This window comes from Polyodon spathula, chromosome 1 (assembly GCF_017654505.1).
Source record: "Polyodon spathula isolate WHYD16114869_AA chromosome 1, ASM1765450v1, whole genome shotgun sequence".
Classification (NCBI taxonomy): domain Eukaryota; kingdom Metazoa; phylum Chordata; class Actinopteri; order Acipenseriformes; family Polyodontidae; genus Polyodon; species Polyodon spathula.
Window position 1 is genome coordinate 94,033,142 of NC_054534.1, and position 23,840 is coordinate 94,056,981.

The 23,840-nt window shown below is 36.7% G+C and overlaps 1 protein-coding gene across 9 annotated transcripts in view; it reads left to right on the forward strand.

Annotated features, from left to right (window-relative positions):
* The window catches only part of LOC121324438 (LIM domain-binding protein 2), a 132,555-nt gene that overhangs the window by 73,558 nt on the left and 35,157 nt on the right, over positions 1-23,840 (forward strand). For all 9 annotated transcript variants that reach the window (XM_041266369.1, XM_041266350.1, XM_041266333.1 and 6 more), the window contains 2 exons: positions 3,780-3,882; positions 20,074-20,246. In XM_041266369.1, the coding sequence (XP_041122303.1) occupies positions 3,780-3,882; positions 20,074-20,246 (276 nt within the window). The remainder of the gene's footprint in view (positions 1-3,779; positions 3,883-20,073; positions 20,247-23,840) is intronic.

Here is a 23,840-nt window from a genome sequence, read left to right on the forward strand (position 1 = left end):
TTGTATTCTGTGAAACTAAAACATCAGCAAAACATAATGATTTAAATACAGCGTTAGTTAACCTCAGGTGAGACTTATACAATTATTCGTAGTATGCATGTATATAACAGTCAAGTTTTGAAATTTGATTGTGAATGAACTAAATGGCAATCACATGGTTTCGACTCAAGCTGATTGCACATTATTTAGGTAGTGTGGAGAGGGTGTTACTCATGCTGTGATAAGTGTGATCCGTTCAGAGCAGATTTATCAGGCACCAGGTCATTTCAATAAAATACACAAACAAGTTTTATGGCTTGGCCCACTGAATTGAATAGAGGCGCTAGGCTGGATGTGAACTGTAACAACAAGGCTCTCTAGTCAAGAGCAAAGTACACTTTTGCTGATGTCAGTGTTTGGATATCCATTATACTATGCAAGGGTAAAACCAGAAAAGATAGAACTGGGTGTGGGACTAGTGTGAGATTCTAATCATTGATACTACTGAAAGATTAAAAGTACTGCTTTGCACTTAGTCAGTATTGTCAATTTTACAATATAATTGATGCAATGCAACTTCGGGTAGATTCTGTAATTTTTACTTCACTAAGAATCTTTGCTAATACATTAATCCACCAATACAAATACAAATAAAATAAGTTTAAAATTTTTTATAGGGCTCCTGATTTTTGATTTTAACCTATAAAATCACCCCTGATACAAAAAAAAAAAATGAAATTAGTGTATGACCAAGAAAACACTGGAAAAACAGTGGAAATGGAGACTCAATTCACGTTGACCACCCCTTTCCCATAGACAGCTGGGCAATGTCCCTCCTTTCTGACTTGTATCTATCGTTGATTTGCTCTGAATACTTTAAACTTGCCAAATCTCCATTTGCGAGATTTTAAAAAGAGATTACAGTTAGGAATGGAGGCTTGTTTGTGGGATTTAAGGAGGATTTAAAACAGAATTGCAAATGGTGGCCTACACACAAAACCCCCAGAAGAATGTGCCTGTGACCAGAAGGATGTCTTTGTGGAAGACAGTAAAGGAAAGAAGGTACAACTTAAGCGTGCAAGTACTGGCAAAGTTACTACTATACATACTTTGAAAGAAAAATCGCCCAAGTTTTTTGGAAAGTAACCAAAAACAATCATTTCATACAGTATATAAAAAATGAAAGCCCCTAAAAAACGATTTACATATATTATGAAAATAGCTCAGAATAAGCACCATAAAATGTAATTAATAAAAACTGAAAAACAGAAGCCCTAATTATATATAAGTGAAATTAAAATGTATATGACCTATTCAAATCCAGAACCAGATGCATACATATCTCAGCTCATAGTGTATTTTTAATGAATCCTGACTCCTGGTGACTCACTCAGTGTCCTGCGGGTTCTTAAGAAGCTTCCTTCCCACAGTGTAAGTTCTTGTCAGTGTATCAGCTATGTTGTTCTAAGAAGATCCGCAATGGTGGGGATTCTGTTGGCTTCATTTATAATTGATTTCTTCATCCACAGCACTCCATGGATATTTTAACAAGGAACCTGGCTGTTTTTCAGCTGGATTGGGCTGACACTTTTTTAATATTCACCTACAGCGATGGAACGTGCTTGATTGGCATATAATTGAGTAAACTGTAGATTGTGATTTAGTCTCTTCTGACCACCTTCTCAAGAATTCCTGTTCCTTTATTTTATAATTTCCCGTGTTGAAAGCAGTGGACCACCATACAAGAAAAACACATTTCAACATTCCTGCAAACACTATGCCATTCTGATAAACTGGGGTACAGTAATACAGGCCGATGAACAGCAAACTGTGGATGCAAGTCGTTTCCGATTTACTCAGTACCTGATGTTGAGGACACCTTGTTTTTGTGGTTTCAAATGCAGTTCATTTGCGATTTGTAGTTTTTAACATTTCACTTGCAACTACAGTATAGTTTCAGTAAAATGCACAGTACTGTTAAATGTATAAATTGTCGTTGTTCTGTAGTTGAAATTTAATTGCAGTGTTGCTGTAACGTCAATAAAAACTGTCATAGACCCGTGTGAAAGGGGTGTGGGTAATTCACTGACAAGGAGACAGACAGGTGTATTTGGGAAACACCACACAGGTGCCCAGTTTTATTTTAGGCCGGCTCTTTTTCTTTCCTTGTATTTTTTTTTTTTCTCCGGTAGAGGGCACTGTTGACCGTGGGCTGCCTATCAACGATGATAGACAGCACCACGGAAATACCACAGCTGGTACACGACCTGCAAATGCACTCGCAGGTGCTCAAAGAAATAATAATGAAAACAGAAGGCGAAAAGAACAAGGGAAAATAAAACAGTAATAAAACTACAAATAAAAGGTGCTGCACTCGGCAGCGTTATCCCGGTCGCCGCTACCCGCACGACCCGGATCACCGTCCTACTCTCTCGGCTATCTCGCCTGCTCTTTCACAATACGCCGGGGTCTGCCCAAGGGTTCCCCGCTCTCTCTCTCTGTCTCGCTGATTCCCGGTCCCGAATCAAAGTGTCCGCACCCTTAGCGCGTCTAAGTGGGCAGACCTGAGGAAACAACAGAGCGTTATTTTATAGGACCGACAATCACCCAAGACCCGCCTCTCGGCCATTCAGAGAGGGGGAAAGTCCACACTCACACTTTCCCACCTCCCCGTGTCACTGCCATGACTCACAGGCGGTTGTTGGGCGACTGCCGCCCTCTTCCTGCAGCCCGTGAACACGCCAGCAGAGTCAGTACAGATCTCTCCCTGTTACAACCCGTGATAATAGTTTTTTTTTTTTTTTTTTTTGCTGGTCCCTTGAAATTCGCATTAACAAGAATGAACTTTAGAAGTAAAAATTCAGGTCAAACATTTTGAGCAAAAAGATGAAATTGAGTTGTTTTGTACAAGGTATTAAGTACCTTGTCTGTAAATGTATCAAATGAAATAGCTGAGACTCTGTAGAGGAGAAGTGGTTGATAAATAGACCACAGAAGAGCTGTGGGTGAAAGTGGTCATCAATTACACCAGGGATTCCCAATCCTGGTCCTGGGGGACCCTTGTGTCTGCTGGCTTTCATTCCAACTGAGTTCTCAGTTACTTACTTGAACCTTTAATTGAACTGATAATGTGCTTAATTAGATCTTTTTAATTGTTTTCAGCTTTTAAACAGTTGTAGTTTTCAAGTTAACTATACCATTTTACAAGTAACTTGAAATCTGCAAATTTTTAGGCGCTGAACAATTAAAAAGGTCTAATTAAGCACATTATTAGTTAAATTAAGGTTTTGATTAAGTAATTGAGAACAAGTTGTAATGAAAACCAGCAGGCACAGTGGGTCCCCAGGACCGAGTTTGGGAATTACTGTATTACGCTACCTTCTATGCATTGTGAGTTGTGTGTTTGTAAAAAGAAGTCAATTCGTAGGCAACATTTTTTGAAGTAGCAGAGTAAGAAGTGCCCTGAGAGGCACCTTTTTGAGCATATTGTTTTAAGATATTGGCTTCCAGTTCAGCAAATAACTGAATATTTTTGGTCAAGTTTGTTTGAGTAGAAAAATGTAAGAAAGAGAGAGAGAGAGAGAGAGAGAGAGAGAGAGAGAGAGAGAGAGAGAGAGAGAGAGAGAGAGAGAGAGAGAGGACCGCAGGGGTTAAAATATATTTCTTTGAAAATACGTTCACGGGCAAGTCTTAATAAAGCTGATGTCAATCTCAATGATTTCTCAAAGGTTATTCGTAATTCAGTTGTCTGTGTGCTCATGTTGTCTAGCTGTTTATTATTTTGTTTATTGTCCCTACAGGAAAGTGACAATCTCTGGTGGGATGCCTTTGCCACAGAGTTTTTTGAAGACGACGCTACATTGACACTTTCATTCTGTTTGGAAGATGGACCAAAAAGATACAGTAAGGAACAATGTTTTAATGTGATCAGTAACATTTCTGATCCAGTTGTGTCATGGAAAACAATTGTGTTTATTTTTCCTTTTGAAGGTACAACAGGTACAGCAAGGTACCTAGCTGATACTTCTAACCTACAGCTGGCTTGAAACAATATATTTCCAGAAAATTCAGTATTTGTATGTCAAGTGATTACTGAAACTTTGCCTTTCATTGTAGTGCATATCCTTAACACACAATTTGTGTTAGTAGTATACTTCCATTATTTCTTTAAAACCTTTTAGGCTATGACAAGTTTTGACAATCCACAAAAGACAAAAGCTGAGAGGGGTAATTATGGCACATTTTAGTTTTAAAAATAATTTAAAATTATGTATATTTTAGTTTTTTTAAGCATCCCCGTGAGGAGAGCATGCTGAATCTGTAATTGTACTAAAATTGTAACCATGTAGCACCGTTAGTAACAGCTGATCTGCCCTGATTAGGGTAAATCAACTTGTCAGATATCAGATTTGCTACTTGTGTTATCAGCCAAGAAGGCATGGATAGATCAGCTGAAAGGGAATTAATGTCCAGTTAGATCAGCCGCGGTTGTGAGTTCTGGTGAACAGTGTTCTACATTAGGGGATTTGTCAAAGGTTGACATAGCTCTGCTTTTCAGTCTGAATTACATTTTATAGTAAGAAAACTGCTGCATCGGTACCTTCTGGTATGCTATTGATATTACTGCACCATAGCTGCAGCCAGATTTTCAGTAAGCATGCAGGGAGAGTTGCAGTGAGAAGATACAGTAAGTAGCTTTTGAGTAACAACCACAGCAATCTTTATTACACGTAGCCCTTCGTGTTTAGGGCAAACATGCTTTGTATACAACAAAAATGTCCCTTTTGCTGGCTGTATTTTCTGAACTTTAATAAAGAGCAATACAGTATGTGAAATCGTTTTATTATTTTATTGCAATTGCCATTGAAGTGTAATAATGCACAAACTTAGCAACCTAGGGGCATAATGTGTTTTCGAAATACCCTCATCCACCAATAATGTAGCTATGTAATTTTTCCAACATTACAAATACATTGGTGAAAATGTTAAGGTGTCATAAATGCATAGTAAAGTATTCCAACAGTGTTTTGCTAATTACACTAAGTGTAATGTGATACATAATTATATATATATTCAATTATATTATATATATTATAGATATATATATATATATATATATATATATATATATATATATAGGTCTATAAGATCAAATGTTACATTTTCCATGTTTTCAGTTTTTATTTTCCATCTCTCTCCCTTCCTTTAAACCTTAATTAATAGTTGTTAAGCCTTAACTGAATACCAGATTGTTTAAATTAGCGACACACTACTAGAAACCAACACAGTGAAATTTAATAAGCAGAATTCGGCAATCAGAGCTAGAACGAAATGCATGTTCAAATAGAATCAGATGAGAATCGGCTCAAAATATGTTTAAAGGGACATTACATGATCAAAAATAAAACCCGAAAACTAGTTCCCCTAATTATATATTGGATTCTTAGATTTCAGTGTGTGTGTTTTTTTTTTCTCATTTTAATGTTTTTATATATATGTGTAATATTTTCAGATATTTTCTCAGGTACAGACTTCACACTTGAGCGATTGTCTTAATATTTGTTACACAGCTGTGTTCTATAATTTTATTAATTAGGTTTCATTACCAGTGGTGAGCAGTATAAACTTTTCCACTACCACGTTATTTTAACCTCTGGCCATATCAATAATACAGACCACTTTGAAGGTGGATGTATTTAGATCTGCAGCAGTTTAAATCATTAAAATGTACCAACTGGTTTAGCAGTTAGTACACAGCAGGGTTTTTTGATTTTTTTTTTTTTGTTTTTTTTAATTAAGCGATAGCGGCCGTCGATTTGAAGGCTCCACTGCGTGGTAGTTTACCGTGATTGGAGTATTGGGTCAACAGACTTACATTCTATCTTCGTAATCCATGTGATATTGAAAAACAAAATTGTCCTTGGAATGACGAGTACAGCGTTGTTATTGTTGTTAGTGGGTAATTTGGACACTGTGTGCAATTAGAATAAAAAGCAATGTCAGCTCACTAACTTGTGCTGTTGAGTTCCGTCAGTATAAAGATGGTTATCCTCACATACCCTGTATCATGATGCATGGGCTTACAATGCCACAGAGGTTTTCAGATGGAAACCACACCTTCAGATAAGTTAGCATATTGATTCTTGATTGATATTCTGAGGGAGCAATAAATGGTATAGAATAAAATAGTAGAAAACTGTTGCTTCTGGTGTTGCTTCCCAGTACTACCATAGTCTGATATATATTTGGGGAAATTATTTGAAGGTTTTATCTTTTTTTTTTCTTACAGAAGGATGAACAGCTATTCTTCTAGATCTGAAGTGTCTAACTATACTAAAATATCATACTTTATAGACTGCTGAAGAGATTTCAGCCAAATAAACCCAATTCATGACTTCAGCCTTACCACATTGACTTAATACCAAACTTCGTTCTTGGTTGAAATCACCTGCTTGAAAAATATACCATAGACACCTCTCCCTTTCTTTCATTGCAAAGTCAAGTCAGAACAGGGACATCACACTGGAATTCCCTTCCGAACATAGAGCTTAAACCTTGATATGGTGGAACAATTTGCAAGCTAATGGACACCAACATTTTATACACATTTCCAGCTATACATTTTAAGTAATTGTGCCCAAAAAAAAAAAACAGCTTTAAAGATGTAACATGCATATACTCATTAGATTAAGCTGTTTTGAATTTTAGAATAACATGCCTCCTGACTGTTATTGGTATAAAATAATATTTTAAAGTAAAATGTTGGTGCTGTTAATGTATTAGATAATTGCTATGATTTAAGCTGGTTTACAGTCAAAACTGGAGCTATGACTTTGCAATGCACACTTCATGTTTGATAACCTAGTAATCCATGTATTCTTCTTCTTCTTCTTCTTCTTCTTCTTCTTCTTCTTCTTCTTAATAATTCTAATAATAATAATAATAATAATAATAATAATAATAATAATAATAATACAGTATTGGTATGATGGGAGGTATAGCAAGAGCACACCACCAGTTGCACTTTGTTTTATTCCATGCTGGTCCTAATTCTAAATATGTGAACCTGTGAAATGTAGATGTTTGAAAAAAATAAAGCCCCTGTGTACTTTGATGTCCTATGCTGAGCTGGAGCAGCTAGGAGCGCTGTGTTTGATTGGCCTGGGTAGACTCTTCTCAGCCGGTGCTCTGACAGCCCGGTGATGCAGATGTGCCAGACAGTGTGGACTGACTGCTTATTGACAGCCTGGCACTGTGGAGACGGGAGGACTGAGGCATGCTTAGTGTGAATAATGCGCAGTGTTTATGCAGCACTGCGGAGGATGATGAGGTAGAGAATGATTAACACTTCAAAGGCAGAATGAGATTCCAGCAGTTAAGAGCAGAATCTCTCAAAGGCTGCAGGACTCTGGCCTGGGCTGTTTTGTTGATCTCCTGTTAAACCTCCTGGTTTCTTGCTCTTTGAAGAAACCCCTCTATTTATTTGTTTTCATATTGGTATCTTAAATTGCATGGTGAAGATCTCACCTATTATTACTGTCTCTGAATGCATAGCATCTTGAGAACTGCTCACTGCAGTGCGACTCAACATGGTACGGACGTTCCTTAACAAAGAATCTTGGTGACCTACATGTGCAACCTTTGGATTTTTTTAAAAAGTAAATGTACTGTTGAGTTACTATTTATTGTTTACAATTAAATTATTGTTGTTATATTAAAATTTTCATTAATGATTATGTTCAATAAACCCATACAAAACCAAATAATGTTCAAGACTTTTGTGATGGAAGAACAAAACAAAAGAAGCCCCCCCCCCCCCACCCCTGGAAATAAACTTTCTTCAGTCTGTGGTTCAACTTATCTTGAATCCACATAGTCAGCATTATTTTGTTACACTGCTCCAAAACTACCTGAACTCACTGTACATGAGTTTCATTGGTAAACTGAAAGTTCACTAAATAAACAAGATACGTGATTGAAAGTCTGTACTGGATCCAGCTACATTGCTATCCAGCTTTGCAAACAAAATATGGTATAGTTGTTACTTTCTTAGATATGATGAATAGAAGATTGTCAGAAGTAACCCTTTAACCTCAATCAAATACAGTACAGCAGAATGCTATGTATTTCTGTATAACTTAACTTTAACTATCAAGAGACCCAGCAGTAATTTAGAAAATCTCAAACTGACCAAAATCAAAGTTGTTGTTGTTGTTTTTCTGAACCCTAATTAAAATTTAAATATTAAAAAAAAACTACTTGCAAGTCTAAGTAAAATCTATTTTAATTACTTTAAAATTACTTTTATTGATAAACACCTGCTAATGACAATTTGGTGTAAAGAGAATCAAAAGTATACATAAACAGAAATTAACTAAAGGGAAAGTCCATATATGTGAGGAGGGGGGGGGGGGGGGGGGGGGGGGGGGGGGGTGAACAAGGGACTACGTGTGGCTGAAGGGATGACTGATGACTTGGATGCATGATTGACAAGAGACCGAGACTGGAAGGTTGGGATAAGCATGCCCCGCAGGCGTGCAGGTTTATTTGCATAGACGAACATACAGCAAATGCATGTGACACTATCAGCAATGGTAGCTCACGTGGGACATACGGCCCAGCGTACAAACGGCAGAATAAACACTGTACAAAAACTACAAACAAAAGGTGCCGTGAAAATGTCTCACGCTACGCCGCTAACAAATTGAGGTCCCGCTATACTGGGTGGGATCTGCTATCAAGAAACAAACGCTCTGTCCCTCGGGCAATTCACCCAACTCCAACCTCATATGTACACATGATCGTTGGTTCATTTCGTTTCTTGAGCCCAGTCATTCAGCAGCACTGACGGACCAGTGCTTCGGCAGCAGCAGTGCTCCTACACCTATGGCTTCACAGCAGCCTTGATCTGTGTAATTAGGTCCTTTTTATTCCTGGTGCCCTGCTGGACCATGGCAACTTGCTGATTGCAGGCAGGCTGCTACATACAGAGTGTCTGGTTCCCGTGTAAACTAATCCTGTACTTATGCAATTAGTACCCTTATTAAAACATTCTGACACAGAAGCCCCCTTCTTATGTGCATGGCCCCAGCCCTGCCACAGGGGGTCAGACACCAGCTTGAGTATTTGAATTATTTGAATAACACTGAGAAACCACAGCAGGGTATTTCCCTGGCCCCAATTTGTCACCAAAATCAAATATAGGGCCTTCTTGTACTTCTGGGGGTATAACATAGAATTGGTTTGAAACAAGCAGAACCTAGAAAATAAGAGTGCTTTACAGTGTACAGTGCAAGACCAGCTGTATGTATGCAAAAACAGGCTAAGGAAAAAGTAGACTGGGAGATGCAGAAATGGTGTATCGCTTCTAAAATTATCGATTTGTCCCTAAGTTTATATATATGTGCGTGTGTGTGTGTGCGTTTGCCAATACGCATTTTCATGACACTGTTCTATGTGTGTATAATACATTCGTTTCCATCATTATTTGATAACTACGTTCTTTACAGTGTCCTGCTGATTACTTGATACAGTACAGTCTTATAAAATATATAATTCTATTATTATTTCTATCTCTGGGGGGTTGGGGAAAAAAAGCCATGTCTTTCATATACTAAAGGATACTGTGCACATCTCTTGTTTTCTTGAAGATAGAAGTAGAAAAGATTTACCATTTCTCAAATTATTGATTTATCCCTACAGATTCATTTTTGTAGCCCTATGTACTCAATTTCCTATCTTACAACGAGCGTCTATGTGTGTATTACACATACGTTTCTAGTATTTGATTACTGCATTCTTTACAGTACCCTGCATATTACCCCCTACAGTACGTTATTGAAAAAATATTACATTTTATTCTGTGTGTTGCACAAAAGATGTATTTCATATACTAGGCTGCCACAGATGCACAGCCCCAGTTGACTTGTAGCAAGTCAAAGACTAAAGCTGCTTTTGCATAATGCGCTGTGTTTCATATTGAAGCACAGGAATGTGTAGACAAACAGCTTCTTTTTTTTCCCCCCAACTTTGTACGTTAAGTTTAAGTACAGTATAATATTATATTATAATATAAAGTTTATATTTGTGTTTGTGGCATTTTAAAGGAATTTACTGTGAATAGCATGATTGTGTTTTTGAAATAATGAATGAAATATTGAATAAATGCTTAGCACTTCAAAATAACATTTGTTCAGTGCAGAAATGTTTAAGTAAATTAACCACATTTATGTTTGTGGAGTGCATTTGCATCCACCTTCCGTATGAAATCAATTATTGTGTGGGGAAGGGTTAAAGCTTGTAGGAGCAGTGCACACCACGAAGAAAGGTTTTTAGAGCAAATTTAGGAACTTAACTGTATAAATTACATTATTCCATCTCTTTCACTTTGTTTGAATCAGCTCGCTTGTGTCAGTCTGACTCCTGGTGTTAAAATCAATGATAACGACAAAGCAGTTTGCTCATCGCTGCTTCAGATAATCCCTAATCAAAACAAGCACTAATTGTAATGTGCTGGCAGTGGTGGGTTTTTGTGTATTCCCTGGGGAGCGGGAGAGGATTAGCAGTGTTTTTAAATATACCAGCTTGCTTGTGTGTGCATGTGTGTTAGTATGTTTTTCATCTGCTTTGCAGCAAATCCCCTATTTTGATTTGTGCAGGTTCAGCGGCCAGCTTGGGAGCTTTAAAACAGATCTGGAAGTTTAACGATAAAGATTGAATAGCATTTTTGTAAAGAGATCAACCGGAAAACTCTTTTCTCTCCCTATACCTCCACAGTGACCTCAGGAATGCAATGTCCTGGGTTTTATATTGTCCGTGGACTACACACTGCCTGCTGTCTTCCAATACCAGACATCAGGGGTCCCCATATACAGCATAACATTTTTTGAGGAGTTGTGCAAGTAGAGCAAAAGAGCCACTAAGGTAATGAGTGTACCTCTTGCTGTGCTGTCTATTGGGACAGGATCTCAGTTACTGACTATGAGGCAATTCCGGTCCTGCTTCTTCTTGCAGGCAGTCATGTGAAGCAAAGCATTGTACAAAGGGAGTACGTGGGTGACGAATACACAGTCTAGAATAAACTGTGTCTTGCTGTTGTGTGTGTGTATGTGCCTGTATGCATTGCATAGGGCTTTTGTGAATTGCTGGGGGTGTGAGTGTTGAATTATTAAGTTTAGAACCATAAACTACCCCAACCAGTAAGATGACTGACTGCAATTACAGCAGTCAATTTTATTTAGAAATATCAGATTTGTAAATATACTTAATTAAAAATGAAATTGTTTTATAGGAAATAAATCCAAACATCTCTGAACAACTGTATGGCAACATTTATTCAACAAACATGCATCTGTAATCACTGCAATTAAACTGTACTTGCCATTTAAAAACTGGTACTTTAAATGCGTTTTCTTTTTCTATTGTTGGTTTGCGACAACATTTTTAGACTACCCAAAATATTGTTCTTTGGGTGTGGGTGTTGTATACAGGTAGATGCTGTGTGGTAGTATTTGCATTGATAAGGAAAACTGTGATATTATGTATGATTTAAATGACAGTGTGTCAGTCCCCAGACCAGACAGCTGACTGGGACACACAAGCAGGTACTACGGATGAAAGTGCTGGTGCACCATTTTTATTGGAAACAAAAATAAATAAAAAGGTTGTACGAAAACGCTACTGCTCACAGAGCAAAAATAAATATTTAAACAAAAACAAATCTCGAACACAAATACCCAAACAAATACTGTGCTGGTCTGCCCAGCACAAGTAGCAATTGCTTTCTTTTTTTTTTTTTTCACTTTCATTTTAGATTTTCTTTCAGCTCGCTCACATTCCTTCTTCCAAACACCCACCCCGAACACCGAAACACACGTGGCCATCTCCGAATTAACAACAAACGAATCAGTTTGGAGATGGCCACATTCTGCACACATTTAGTGACATGTGGCTTTAACCCCACCCACGCTGCCAAACAATAACAAACCCTTGTTTTAAATAAATATACAACATATTTGAAATCATAACAGTACATCCCCACAAACCATTCTTTTAAATACACCTCAAAATAATACCTCAACAATAACAATAAATCGGCACTTTTAAATCATAATACAATAGACACAACACATTTAATTTACATGCAGGGCTTTGCCCTGCCCCCTCTAATTATCTGCAGGGTTTTGCTACGCTCCTTCTAATTATGCGCAATCTGCCCTGCTACAGACTGATTTAAAGATAATTAGTGTATACTATTTATACTATTATATATTGTATAAGGCATATTATATAATGTACACCATTCACTTTGTGTTGACATACAAGTACCAGGTCAGTTAACCAAATACAGTACCTGAGACTGCTGTTTAGCAAGCAAGTTCCAACAGTGTTCAAATATGATGCTATTTTCAAGCCGCATGACGATAACAGCTTCTATGTGTGTGTTTTGTTTTTAATCATCCCCATCCCTGTGTCTCTGTTTTAGGGTAATACCAATGTGTACAACCCCCAGAACAGCCCACACCAATTAATAACAATAATAATAATAATAATAACAATAATAATAACAATAATAATAATAACAATAATGATATATAATAATATATTAATAATAATAATAATAATAATAATAATAATAATAATAATAATAATAATAATAATAATAATAATCTTTATTTTTATGTAGCGCCTTTCATAGTGGACCACCATCACAAAGCGCTTTACAAGATACAAGGCTCTTTAGAAATACATTTTTGATGAAAAAATACTACTGCTATGTACTCTATCACTGCATATACTCTGTGTGGTGGTGTCTCTCTCTCTCTCTCTCTCTCTCTCTCTCTCTCTCTCTCTCTCTCTCTCTCTCTCTCTATATATATATATATATGTGTGTGTGTGTGTGTGTGTGTGTGTGTATATATATATATATATATATATATATATATATATATATATATATAATATATATGTTGGAGAGACTGGAACAACTTTATATAAAATAATTCAGAACCACCTTTCATTAATTAGAAATAAAAAAATGAATGAACCAATAGTACAGCACTTCACCAGTCAAGGACATGACATAACAATATGCCAGCAAAGATTATGGTCGTCAGGAGTCACCTTATTAAAAATGAACTAATTAATTCCAATAAATATATAAAAGTTAAAAATAATTAAATAAACAAAATTAATTCAAAAGTTGTGCATGCTGATGCGCTGGGGAGACCATATCAAGGCTGATCCTCAGAGCCAGCATTGCATGATAATATAAATATAAGTTTATATAAGATAATGTTAATTAGAATTAATAGAGATTTAAAGATATAAATAAAAGTGATGTCACAATATGTAGAACACCATTACATCATGTAAGAATAAATCATGGATTTGAATATAAACAATAACAAGTAGTTGTCATGCCGTCAAACACCTATAAATACCTCCAATGTTTTGATTCAAGCACAGGCTCCCTTGAGAAAGATATTTACAACATATGGAAACGTTGGGCAGCTGGCTCTTTGAGCTAATATATATATATATATATATATATATATATATATATATATATATATATATATTATATAATTAGGGTATTAATCCATTACTGATTAATTATTCATCACCTGTGGGCATTGATGGATTTAAGTAATAATGACCGACAGGCAGGGCATTTCCTTGCCGTTAATGCCTCGGCTGGCCTTATGCCTGGGGCCTTCAACTCTCCCAGTGATTGCTCTTAAGTCACGCTAACTCAACAAAACCAGTACATTAGTGCATTTTTGTATTTTTTTCTTTCTATCCTTGCCTCATATACAGTAAATAGTTGTAAAATAGATGATTTTTTTTTTTTTTTTACTTGTTTTCTTTGTTAGGGGTGTATTATTGATTTACAATACGTTTGGAACATGTGATTGCTCTAAAGTCGCTCTAACTCCAAAAAACAATAATTGATTGAATTTTTTTAATTAAATTTTTTAGCAGTTTTTTTTTCAATATTCCCCTCATATCAACAGTAAAGAAAATGAATAAAAACTTGTTTTTGATTGACAAAATTGGTATAATTTTCCTTCCACAGAGTATCCCTTTGATTATATAGTTATTTGAAACATGTTTTATGTAAAGTCACTTTAATTTATGAATTTAAATATTTGAGTTATTTAAGTTCATTGTTTTGTTTTGTTTGGTTTTTAAGTTTATTTTTTGAGAATGAGTAGCCTTGAAAAGTGCATGTCTTCTTACTGTATAGCAGGAAATGTGCAAGACCCCAGGAACAAAACTGGTGCACAAGAAACTTTTCTGCTACCTTGTGTTGTGGAGGCATCTTTTGGCACAGTGTTTGCCTTGGGGTATTGTATTTGAATCTATATGTATTTATTAATTATTCCAGATGACAGGGGAAGTAGTGGAGGCGATAGCCTCTGCAGCGAATTTAGAAATGACTATTGTGATTTTTAACTTCGCTCTTTTTTAAAAAATGGTCTTTGTCAGATTAAAAACAGGGTCCATGAGTTGCTTCAAGAATTAAATGCAGAGCCCTGTTAAATAATGTACTGTAATCAAATTCCTTGAGGCTCCTGTTATAGGCAGTAGAATCCTAGTTTAAACCATTTGAAATGTGTGAATGTATGAAATTGGTAATCCAACAGTAATCTAATTCAGACCTGATCAAAATTCTGCGCTGCAATGCCTGACTAAAATATACACATGCTGCATTTTCTAGAATGATTCTGCACAATTCTAAAGCAGCTAGCCTTTCTTTAAGAAAATTTCTATGAAAGAATATATTTGGATATTTTCATTATTTCTTTAACTCTAACTCTATAGCTGTGGGCAAACGTTTTGCATCACCTAGAATTTTAGGGTTGAGGCATAATTAGAAAAAAACAAAACAAAAAAAAAACTATATGAACATAATGTAGACAGTTTATTTAACATCAGGTAATCAAAGAAACTACAAAATGATATTGCAAAATTGTACTGAAAACCATAATAGTACTACATTATTTTATGTTAGATTTCGAAATGGACCAGGGTTTCCCAAACAATAAAACGCTAATGAAGAAAAAAATGAAGATTCAAGAACAATTGATATTAAGTGTATTTACAGAGTTACAGGTTAAATTTTTTTAAAGAAGTGCTAATAGTGGGCTATAGTGCCTAATGCAGCTGAACAGGTGGGCCTCAGGTAAAAAAAAAAAAAAGTATGAACCCCTGGATTAGACGAGTATATGGAAATATCTGAATAAATATTGAATAAATAACACTGTTCACATTGCTTAAAAAACACTACAGCTGACAGTGGCTAAATGCTTAGCATGGAAGATGCTTAGACTGTCACTATGTAACACAATTTTTGTTCCTGGGTAGTAAGTGTTATTTCCTAATTGCTTATGCCTCAAAAGTATAGAAAATGTCTATTGCTCCCTACAAACTTTGCTTTTGTGACCAGGACAGGTAAATTTCAAAATATCACTATTTCCAATGAGAAAACGGGCAAATTTGTGTCTTTTCGTTCACATAAAGTCAGAAAAAAACAACATATGAATCCAAATGAACATGTATTTATACTAAAGTAATACAAAAATGACTACAAAAGATTTAGAAGTGAGTAGTTTTTCGAGATTTACGATTATACTGTAAAGGGCTTTCATTTTTTTTTTTGGACAACCCATGTATATTTAGCCAGTTCAAATAAATCATTTGAAGGCAAGTACTCTAGAAGACAAAATAAGTTTATTTTTACTTTTGACATCTTGGAGTATAGTTGGTTATGTTTAATGTATACCAAAATACACTTTGTAATAGAAACACATACACAATGGAGTTTCTCCCCTGGCTTTCAGTTTGTATTTCCTTGAAACTATGGTGTCCCTGGAGATATAAAATAAAATAATAATCTTTATTTTTATATAGCACCTTTCAAAGTGGACCACCATCACAAAGTGCTTTACAAGATATGAGATGTAGCATTGTCTCTGCAAAACTAAACAGTTACAGTCGGCTGTGAAACACCCTAGTTTGCAAATCAGTGAGCTTTACGTTCAGATTGCTGAGATTCAATAAAACAAAGCAGTCCTATTGCATTTAGGAAATCAGCTTTAGTGCTGAGTGCAGCCAGCCTAAACTATTCAAGTGTCTGAATGTTCATGATATTGCCCACACTTGATATCTATTTATTTTAATTTGTATTTCCTTTTTACATTTACGTGTTATAATGTTTGCTGTCTTTTGTGGTTTGGGTTCTTGTTTCTTCAATACTGAGTCAGATGAAAGGTCACATGGTGGCTTCCTCGTTTCATTCAAATCATGTGACAATGTGACGTTTCAGCTGTGTTGCCCCCACCTACTCTGTCGGTTTGTATAAATATTAAGTGTTGAGACGAGCTACATAACCTGAACATGGGAATAATGGCAAAATAACATTTTAAGCTGCTTATTCTTTGATAAGGATGATTATTTATATTAAACTAAAATTAACATTAATTCATCATGAACAGGTATTTCTGTTACAGCATGACTGATATATTTAGATTTTTTTTTTTAAAGAAATAAAGGGCTGTATATATATATATATATATATATAATTTTAAATCAACAGCTCTCTCAGATATCTTTCTGTGACCTTAATTCAAATGGCAGTCTGACAAATTGTAATTAAGAGCTACACTTCAACAGAGATTGATTTGGATATGACATTTTGGTAGTGAATTATAGACTGCACTGGCCTTCATGAACCTAGTTTCTGTTTACACCTCAGTTGCTAGTGTACACTCCATATCGCAAAAACATTGGTGTCAGCACTTCTCTGTGCTTCATTCAGACTCACAAAGCCACTCAGCTTACAGCCTAAAACAAAGAGATCACACAGAGTAATAATGTGTTGCTGATGCTAATGTTCTTGTGCTGAGAACATGGAGGTTGCTGTGGTGTATTGGAAATACTGTAAAGCAGTACGAAATACTTTGCCATGGCCTGGAATGATACCGATCTGACAAAATAGATTATTTTCTTTTCTAAGACTACTCGATTTCTAAAACAACATTTTCACGGGACAGAAAAGATGACTTTTTTTTTCAGTGTATGGAATTGCTGTGTTCAAATTACTCTGTTTAAGTGAAAGCATCTCCCCTGCTTTCCATAAGTCCTTTCCTCATTTCCATAAGTCCTTTCCTGAATGCGCAAACTGCAGTTTCCTTACGCTCTCATTTTCAATTGCAAAAGCCTGCTTATTTTTTGTAGAAGCCTGGACAAAGGTTACTCTCCGTACCAATCGTACTTTTTTGCCAAAGACTGTTTCGGCATTTCATGTCAACCAGTCTGTGGAACTGGATGCTTTCTATCCACCTGCTTTCCTGTCTGACAGGAACCGACAGCTCCATGTGCTTTGCCCAGTGTGGGCCCTGGTGTACTACATTGACAGGAAAAAAAGTTAGTGGCAGCCCGAACAATTTTTTGTCTGCTATGGGGCGAAGTCTTATGGTCAAGCCTTGTCTAAACAGAGGCTGTCCAAATGGGTAGCAGACACAGTCAGGACTGCCAGAGAAGCTCACTGCCCATTCCACCAGGAGCATGTTACTTAATCAGTCTATACAGCTTTCAGCTGCCTCTCGCTCAAGCTGCCACCACAGTTACTTCAAGCAAATTTTCACAGTCTTTTGGCTCAAACTGCTGGCAGTATTCCTAAGTACTGTGAGGTAATAATTCCATAAAGTGGCATAAATTAATGCCACTAATTAACATGATGTTAATTATTTGTAAATTGATGTTTAAATATGCATTACTTGAGAGGCATATGTTCTGTTCAATGTTTAGTGAAACAAGTGGCTGCTAATCCCATCTCTCGAGTGTTCTTTTCACTGTCGAGCCAATCAACAGATGCCTTCGTTAAAAAAGACCAGCAAAAATAAGAAAAGGCAAAGAAGACACACAAGAGCGTATCCAGGGAAATAATGAAGCACTATACACAACACATAGAGTATTGTTATCAGACTTGGCAACTAACCTAGCTTTCCGTTTTTTTGTTTTTTGTTTTTTTTTTCAGTTTTGTCAGAAAGCAATTGTTCAGACTTGTAAAAAAACAAAACTTAAAAGTTTTCTTAAACATTCCTGTAGTCAGTCAATGGTTACTACAGGAAGGAGCAAAAACATAAGAAATAACCAATTTGTGAACACATACATGCACTACGCATAAAAAAGCAACTTCAGTCTTTTTGGCAAAAAAAAAAAAAAAAAAAAAAAAAAAATTGGAAGAGACAAAAAAAAAAACAAATCCAGAGAGCAGCATGAAGAGAGCATATTCTTAACCTGTTCCCACCCCTCTGAATCTGCTGGAGCGAGCAGGTAGGTTCCTGGCAGAGGACGGGCAGGTGAACCAATCAAAATGCTGAACCTTTTGAGAAGAGTCAGACCCAATGCATTGTAACTTTGCTGACGAAGGGTTAACTAACCTTTTGATTGCCATAGTGCTACAGGGTGGTTGTGGTTCATTTAAAATTCATTACTCATTCACTTCTTTAGTTGTAATAGTGCTGCTGTGTTTGACTGCACACAGGGATTGATCATTGGCCACATAATGCTGCTGTTGAGCTTTTATCAGTCTATTATTAAACCACTGTGGTGCTGCCACTGTAAACAGGTATTGTTTCTAGTGAAGGGAAGCTTACTGTACTGCCAGTTTCAAAGGCAGCAGGGCTGGAAATGACTCCAAGGTTTGTTTCTTACCCACTGGAGATCTTCATTTACACCTCTAAGCAAGGCTGCAGTGTGTGTGCTGCATTGTATTCTGAAACCTGCCGAGCACTGGTTTCATGGTTATCTCGCACGGGATGCATATCCCCAGTGACAGGGATGGCAGATTTTTTTTTAAGGACCTCATTCCACTGATTTAGATGCACCATGGTCTAAATCAATTAAAAAGAGGAATCGACCCTATCCATATCTAGGTCGTGGTGATGACCTACATATATGCATGATTTCTGTCTTCGTCATGCATTGGTATTTGTAATGAGATGTTATTGAATGTAGTTTATGCATGCTATTATTATTATTATTATTATTATTATTATTATTATTATTATTATTATTATTATTTGATTTATCAATTTAACAACCAAACGAGCAAGATGGGCCCGAATGGCCTTATTTTCTTATTTCTTATGTTCTTAAGGTTCTATTATGTTTTGAGTGAGTAGGCTTTCAATTTATTACTTTTGGCACCATTGTTTGACTTTTGGTGTCCCTTATTCAATTCAAAAAGGAAAATTTACACATGACCAAAAGGTAGATTTCTACATTGTGTCTGGACAATGAATAATTTTTAACTTCTCAATTATTGGCTAAAAGGAATAATTAAGAATGTTTTAACTCAGTCGTAAGTATTTTTTCTCTCTCCCTCTTGCTCATCTTTTTTTCACTTTTCAGGGACGAGATGGGTTTCCAAGGTGGTGTGATTGATAAATCTTTAATCCTCTCTATTTTGCTGATGCAGTATTCCAGATTTGCAGGCCTTTTTGGAAATATGCATGAACAGTAAAAATGTTACCAACTGTAATCTTCAGCCTACAGTGTCAAGGCTGCATCTGGCTCTTCGGTCTCTCAGTAGCAGCCCCAGGAAACCCTTGTAATTAAAGGGACTCTGCTGGGAATGTACATCATTTTGAGTAGTACCTGCACATCTGTGCTTTCAGATGAAAAAATCACATTGATCACTCAGTTTGATTGGCTGCTGAGGAATTTATTACCATTTTTTATTTATTTATATATTTTGTAATTTCTTCTGCTGATTAGCATCACGTAGTGTTCATTCCAAGCTCTTTTGAATTGATATGTCGATCTCTATAGAATCAGCAGTAAAAACATGTTTTATGACTGCAATAGTGCTGCCAGTATCGACTACGTGTTGAAGCTGAAGACTGCTCAACTCTGTGAGAATAGGTCAGAATTCAAGATTAAACTCATTCTCACCAAAGTGTTTACAAGAAATAGAATCCTCCAGAAATTGAAGAAAGTAATCAGGTAGTTAGAAGTTCCGAATCAGCAATACCACGTGAACCTCAAATTCATGCTCTGTTCTCTTTCTTTCGTGCCCTGCAGCTATTGGAAGGACTCTCATCCCTCGATATTTCAGTACCGTCTTTGAAGGAGGCGTCACAGACCTGTATTACATTCTCAAACACTCCAAGGAGTCATTCCACAACTCCTCGATCACAGTGGACTGTGATCAGTGCACCATGGTCACCCAGCATGGAAAGCCAATGTTTACAAAGGTAAAGGTTACTTTTAACCCTGCTTCTCCTCAGGCAGGTAATTAAACAATGTAACGTGGCAGAGTGTGGCATGATTGTTAAAGAACTACACACTTGTTTTTCCGAAGCCACTGTATAATAATTTGTACTATTTTTTTTTTTTTTTAATTTTTAATTGCTGCCCTCTATCAGTTGTCTGTTGTCTAAACATAGGGAGTCATTTTGGTGACCAGCTCTTCCTTGTCAGTAGAATACCCTGCCACATCTAATTCAAAATTTTCAAAGGAAAAGGCTTGGGCTATACTTTAGTTTAAGGATCCAATAGCTTCATGTACTTATAAAAAAATGTTATTAAAGATGTTTATAATAACAATATACATTTGATTGCACACTACTAGTGAAAAACACCATTTCATTTTAAAAAGGTTTCTTATAATCTCTTAGTTGCATGTGTTTTGCTTTAGTTACACTGCATTGCTTTATCCTGTTGTAATAATAATAATAATAATAATAATAATAATAATAATAATAATAATAATCTACTGTTAAAGTTTGTTTTTTTAAACACGTGCAGGCACGTGTATTATTAAAATGATATCCTTACCTGTAGAAATGACACTATACATGTAGGTCATTATTAAAACCAAGCAGTCCTTTTCATAATTCTCAGGTTTGCCCATTAACTAGGTTTATTGAAATATGTATTTATGTGTGTGTGTATGTATTTATGTGTGTGTGTATGAGAGAGAGAGAGAGAGAGAGAGAGAGAGAGAGAGAGAGAGAGAGAGAGAGAGAGAGAGAGAGAGAGAGAGAGAGAGAGAGAGAGAGAGTCTGAATGTTGAAAATGTGATTGTCCCAGTTTGTCTGAAAGCAGTAATCATTACTGTCATACAGTTATTTTTGTTTAATAAGATTTTTCTGTTTTGGACTATTCTGAGGTATACAATTTAGCTTATTGCCTCGATAGACATCAATCAAGTTGTTATATGACCAAAGAGGTTGTCTTGGAAACCTAAGAAGTGCAGTAGGAAGTGTAGGGCTGAGCAAGGGTTAAGAAGAATAGTGCTATTGCCTGCATCAGCTTCAGGACTATGTGGTGTGAGTGTGACATTCTTGATATACTAGCTGAGGTAATCGAACCAGCATGTTTGCCATTACAGCGTATGGAGAAGAATGATTTTCTGGATGCAGGGCTAAAACCATGCCTTGAAATCACACAGGACACCCACAGTTACAAACCCATATACGAGTGAATTAGAGCAGGCCCGTGCTAGGAATCTGCATGCCACAGCTTAGTGGGGCTGGGGTGCAGCAGAGAAGAGGATGTTGTTGCCTAACCGTTGATGCTGCATTGTGGGCCTCAGTTCCTTTAAGCTGGTGCAGTCATTTATTTATAATTGTCATCCTTGACTGATTGTGTTTAGGGTTTAGGCGGACTAGCTTCTTACTAGTATTACACAACAGGCTAAGTTTTAGTAGAGCAGAAATAATAATTTAATAAATATGTATATATTTTTTAAATGTTAGGTTTCCCACTGCCATGCCAAGGCCAGCATACCTGTATCTTAATCCTACCTAAGGTTCCATCTGCAACGAGAAGTTGTGTTGAGACAATCATCGCTTAGTGTGATATTATCAATACTTTTTTGTGTCACAAATATTTATCACGCTGAATCAATTTGCAGCGAATAATTGTGTTTCTAATCTTGTTCCTGGCGCTCATTTTATGCTAAAAACAACAAGCACCGATTCTGGAGGTGTTAAATAAGTTCTAGCTAATTTGACTGGACAAGGGAAAATCACAGCAAGTATTTCTAACTAGGGGGAAAGACTTATTTAAAATTGATTACAGCAGCTAAAATTTGCTCTCACTTTGATTTTAAATGCGTTTGAGTTTATGCTGCTATGGAGATTGAATTTAAAAGGACTTCCAGGGGTCTTGAAGCTGCTGTTGGCATGTATTGATTAGTTGGACTGATTAAGTACCAGTAATGGGCACAGAGACACACATAGACCATGAAGAAAAACAAACTTATTGTGCTGTGCCTGAGTAACACAGAATTCACTTGCCTGCAAGGAGGTTGGTCAATTGTATTTTACTGTATAATGCATACCCTTAAAAAAAAAAAAATGTGCATCCGGGCTGTGGTGTTTTTATTGTAGCTGTATACAGCACAAGTGATGCATGTTTTACATTACCAATGTATTACGAGGTTGTTGGTAAACACATGTTAAACACAAGGTTCTCTATATTGTACGAAAACTGCACTTTTTTTCTTTCGTATTTGTTTGAAACCATAGCATGCAAGTCCTATGGCTCGCCTAGAACCAGCGACAACTGTAAAATCAATAACAACTTAAGTTGCAGACAAGCCTTTCTCACATCTCTGCTTCTGATAATTAATAGCCAGGATAAGCCAGTTTAAAAAGCTAGTGCGCTCTTTTAATAACAAAGAACCACAAACAATAACCAAAAACACCGGAACAAAATAAACGAGCACGGTGGCCAAAACAATATTTAAAGATAACAAGACACACTTTACGTACCCGTTGGTTTCAAGCCGAGCCACCGCTAACAAGGAAACATGGCTTCACAAAAACTCCCCTAAACACCAACAGTACAAAGCACAGCAATAACCACCTCCACCTCTGTCACCAACATGAGCTCTAACTTTAACACATGTGATCACCCTTTTTATAAACCTGTGGCCTAAGTAATCAGTAATCATTATGGCAGGGTGCGCTGCCCCTGTGCGTATTTTGTATTTTGTGTTTCATGTTGTCTGTTATGTGTATTATTTTAGTGGTGCACGGAGTGTGGGTTATGTAACACAGGTGAATCAATTTATACTTGTATTTAGGCACGAGGAAATGCACAATCACTTTACGTGCAGATTAAAGTGTGTATTTGTATGGGGACACGGGAAGTGCACAATTAGTCCACATGCAGACTGTGCCGAGATTCGAGTGAATGATTGATTAGCAGTCGAGTCTCGGCACAGCTGTATAAAAGAATGAATGTTTCATGTGCACAGGGATGGGTGTACAGTGAGGAGGTACTGGAGAGAGAGAGGAGAAATAAATTAAAAAAGAAAACAATTGCTACTCGTGCTGGAAGCACCAGCACGGTACTTGTTGTTTGTTAGTCTTTTCTTTGTCCATTTGTTTTGGCGGTTTTGTTTGTTCTGTGTTGCTGTTTTGTTAAACCCTTTTATTTAGTTAATTTACAACAAACTGGTTTACAGCGCGTTTACTGAGCAGTGTGTCCATTCGGTTTCTGGTCTCACATCACCACACAAGCCGTTGTGTCACAATCATGTATTCAATTTATGGCTCCAGCCACATTCCCACTTGTTTTGACAAATAGGAATTTAACCCCCTCCCTGCCAACCCAGTATTCCCCAAACACACACACACACCTGTGCACCGGCAGGGCTTTCATCCTGCCACAGTCCCCTTCACCTTCATCTGCCAATTTCAGACAGTCTAACAAGAGTGAAAGGGAGAAACAGCTTTAGCAGGGGGAGGCTGTTGCTGGGGTAGGTTCTGTCTCCCGTACAACCTGATGCGTATCAGGGCCTGCCTGCAGCAGGGTTACCAGCCCCCATTTAACAC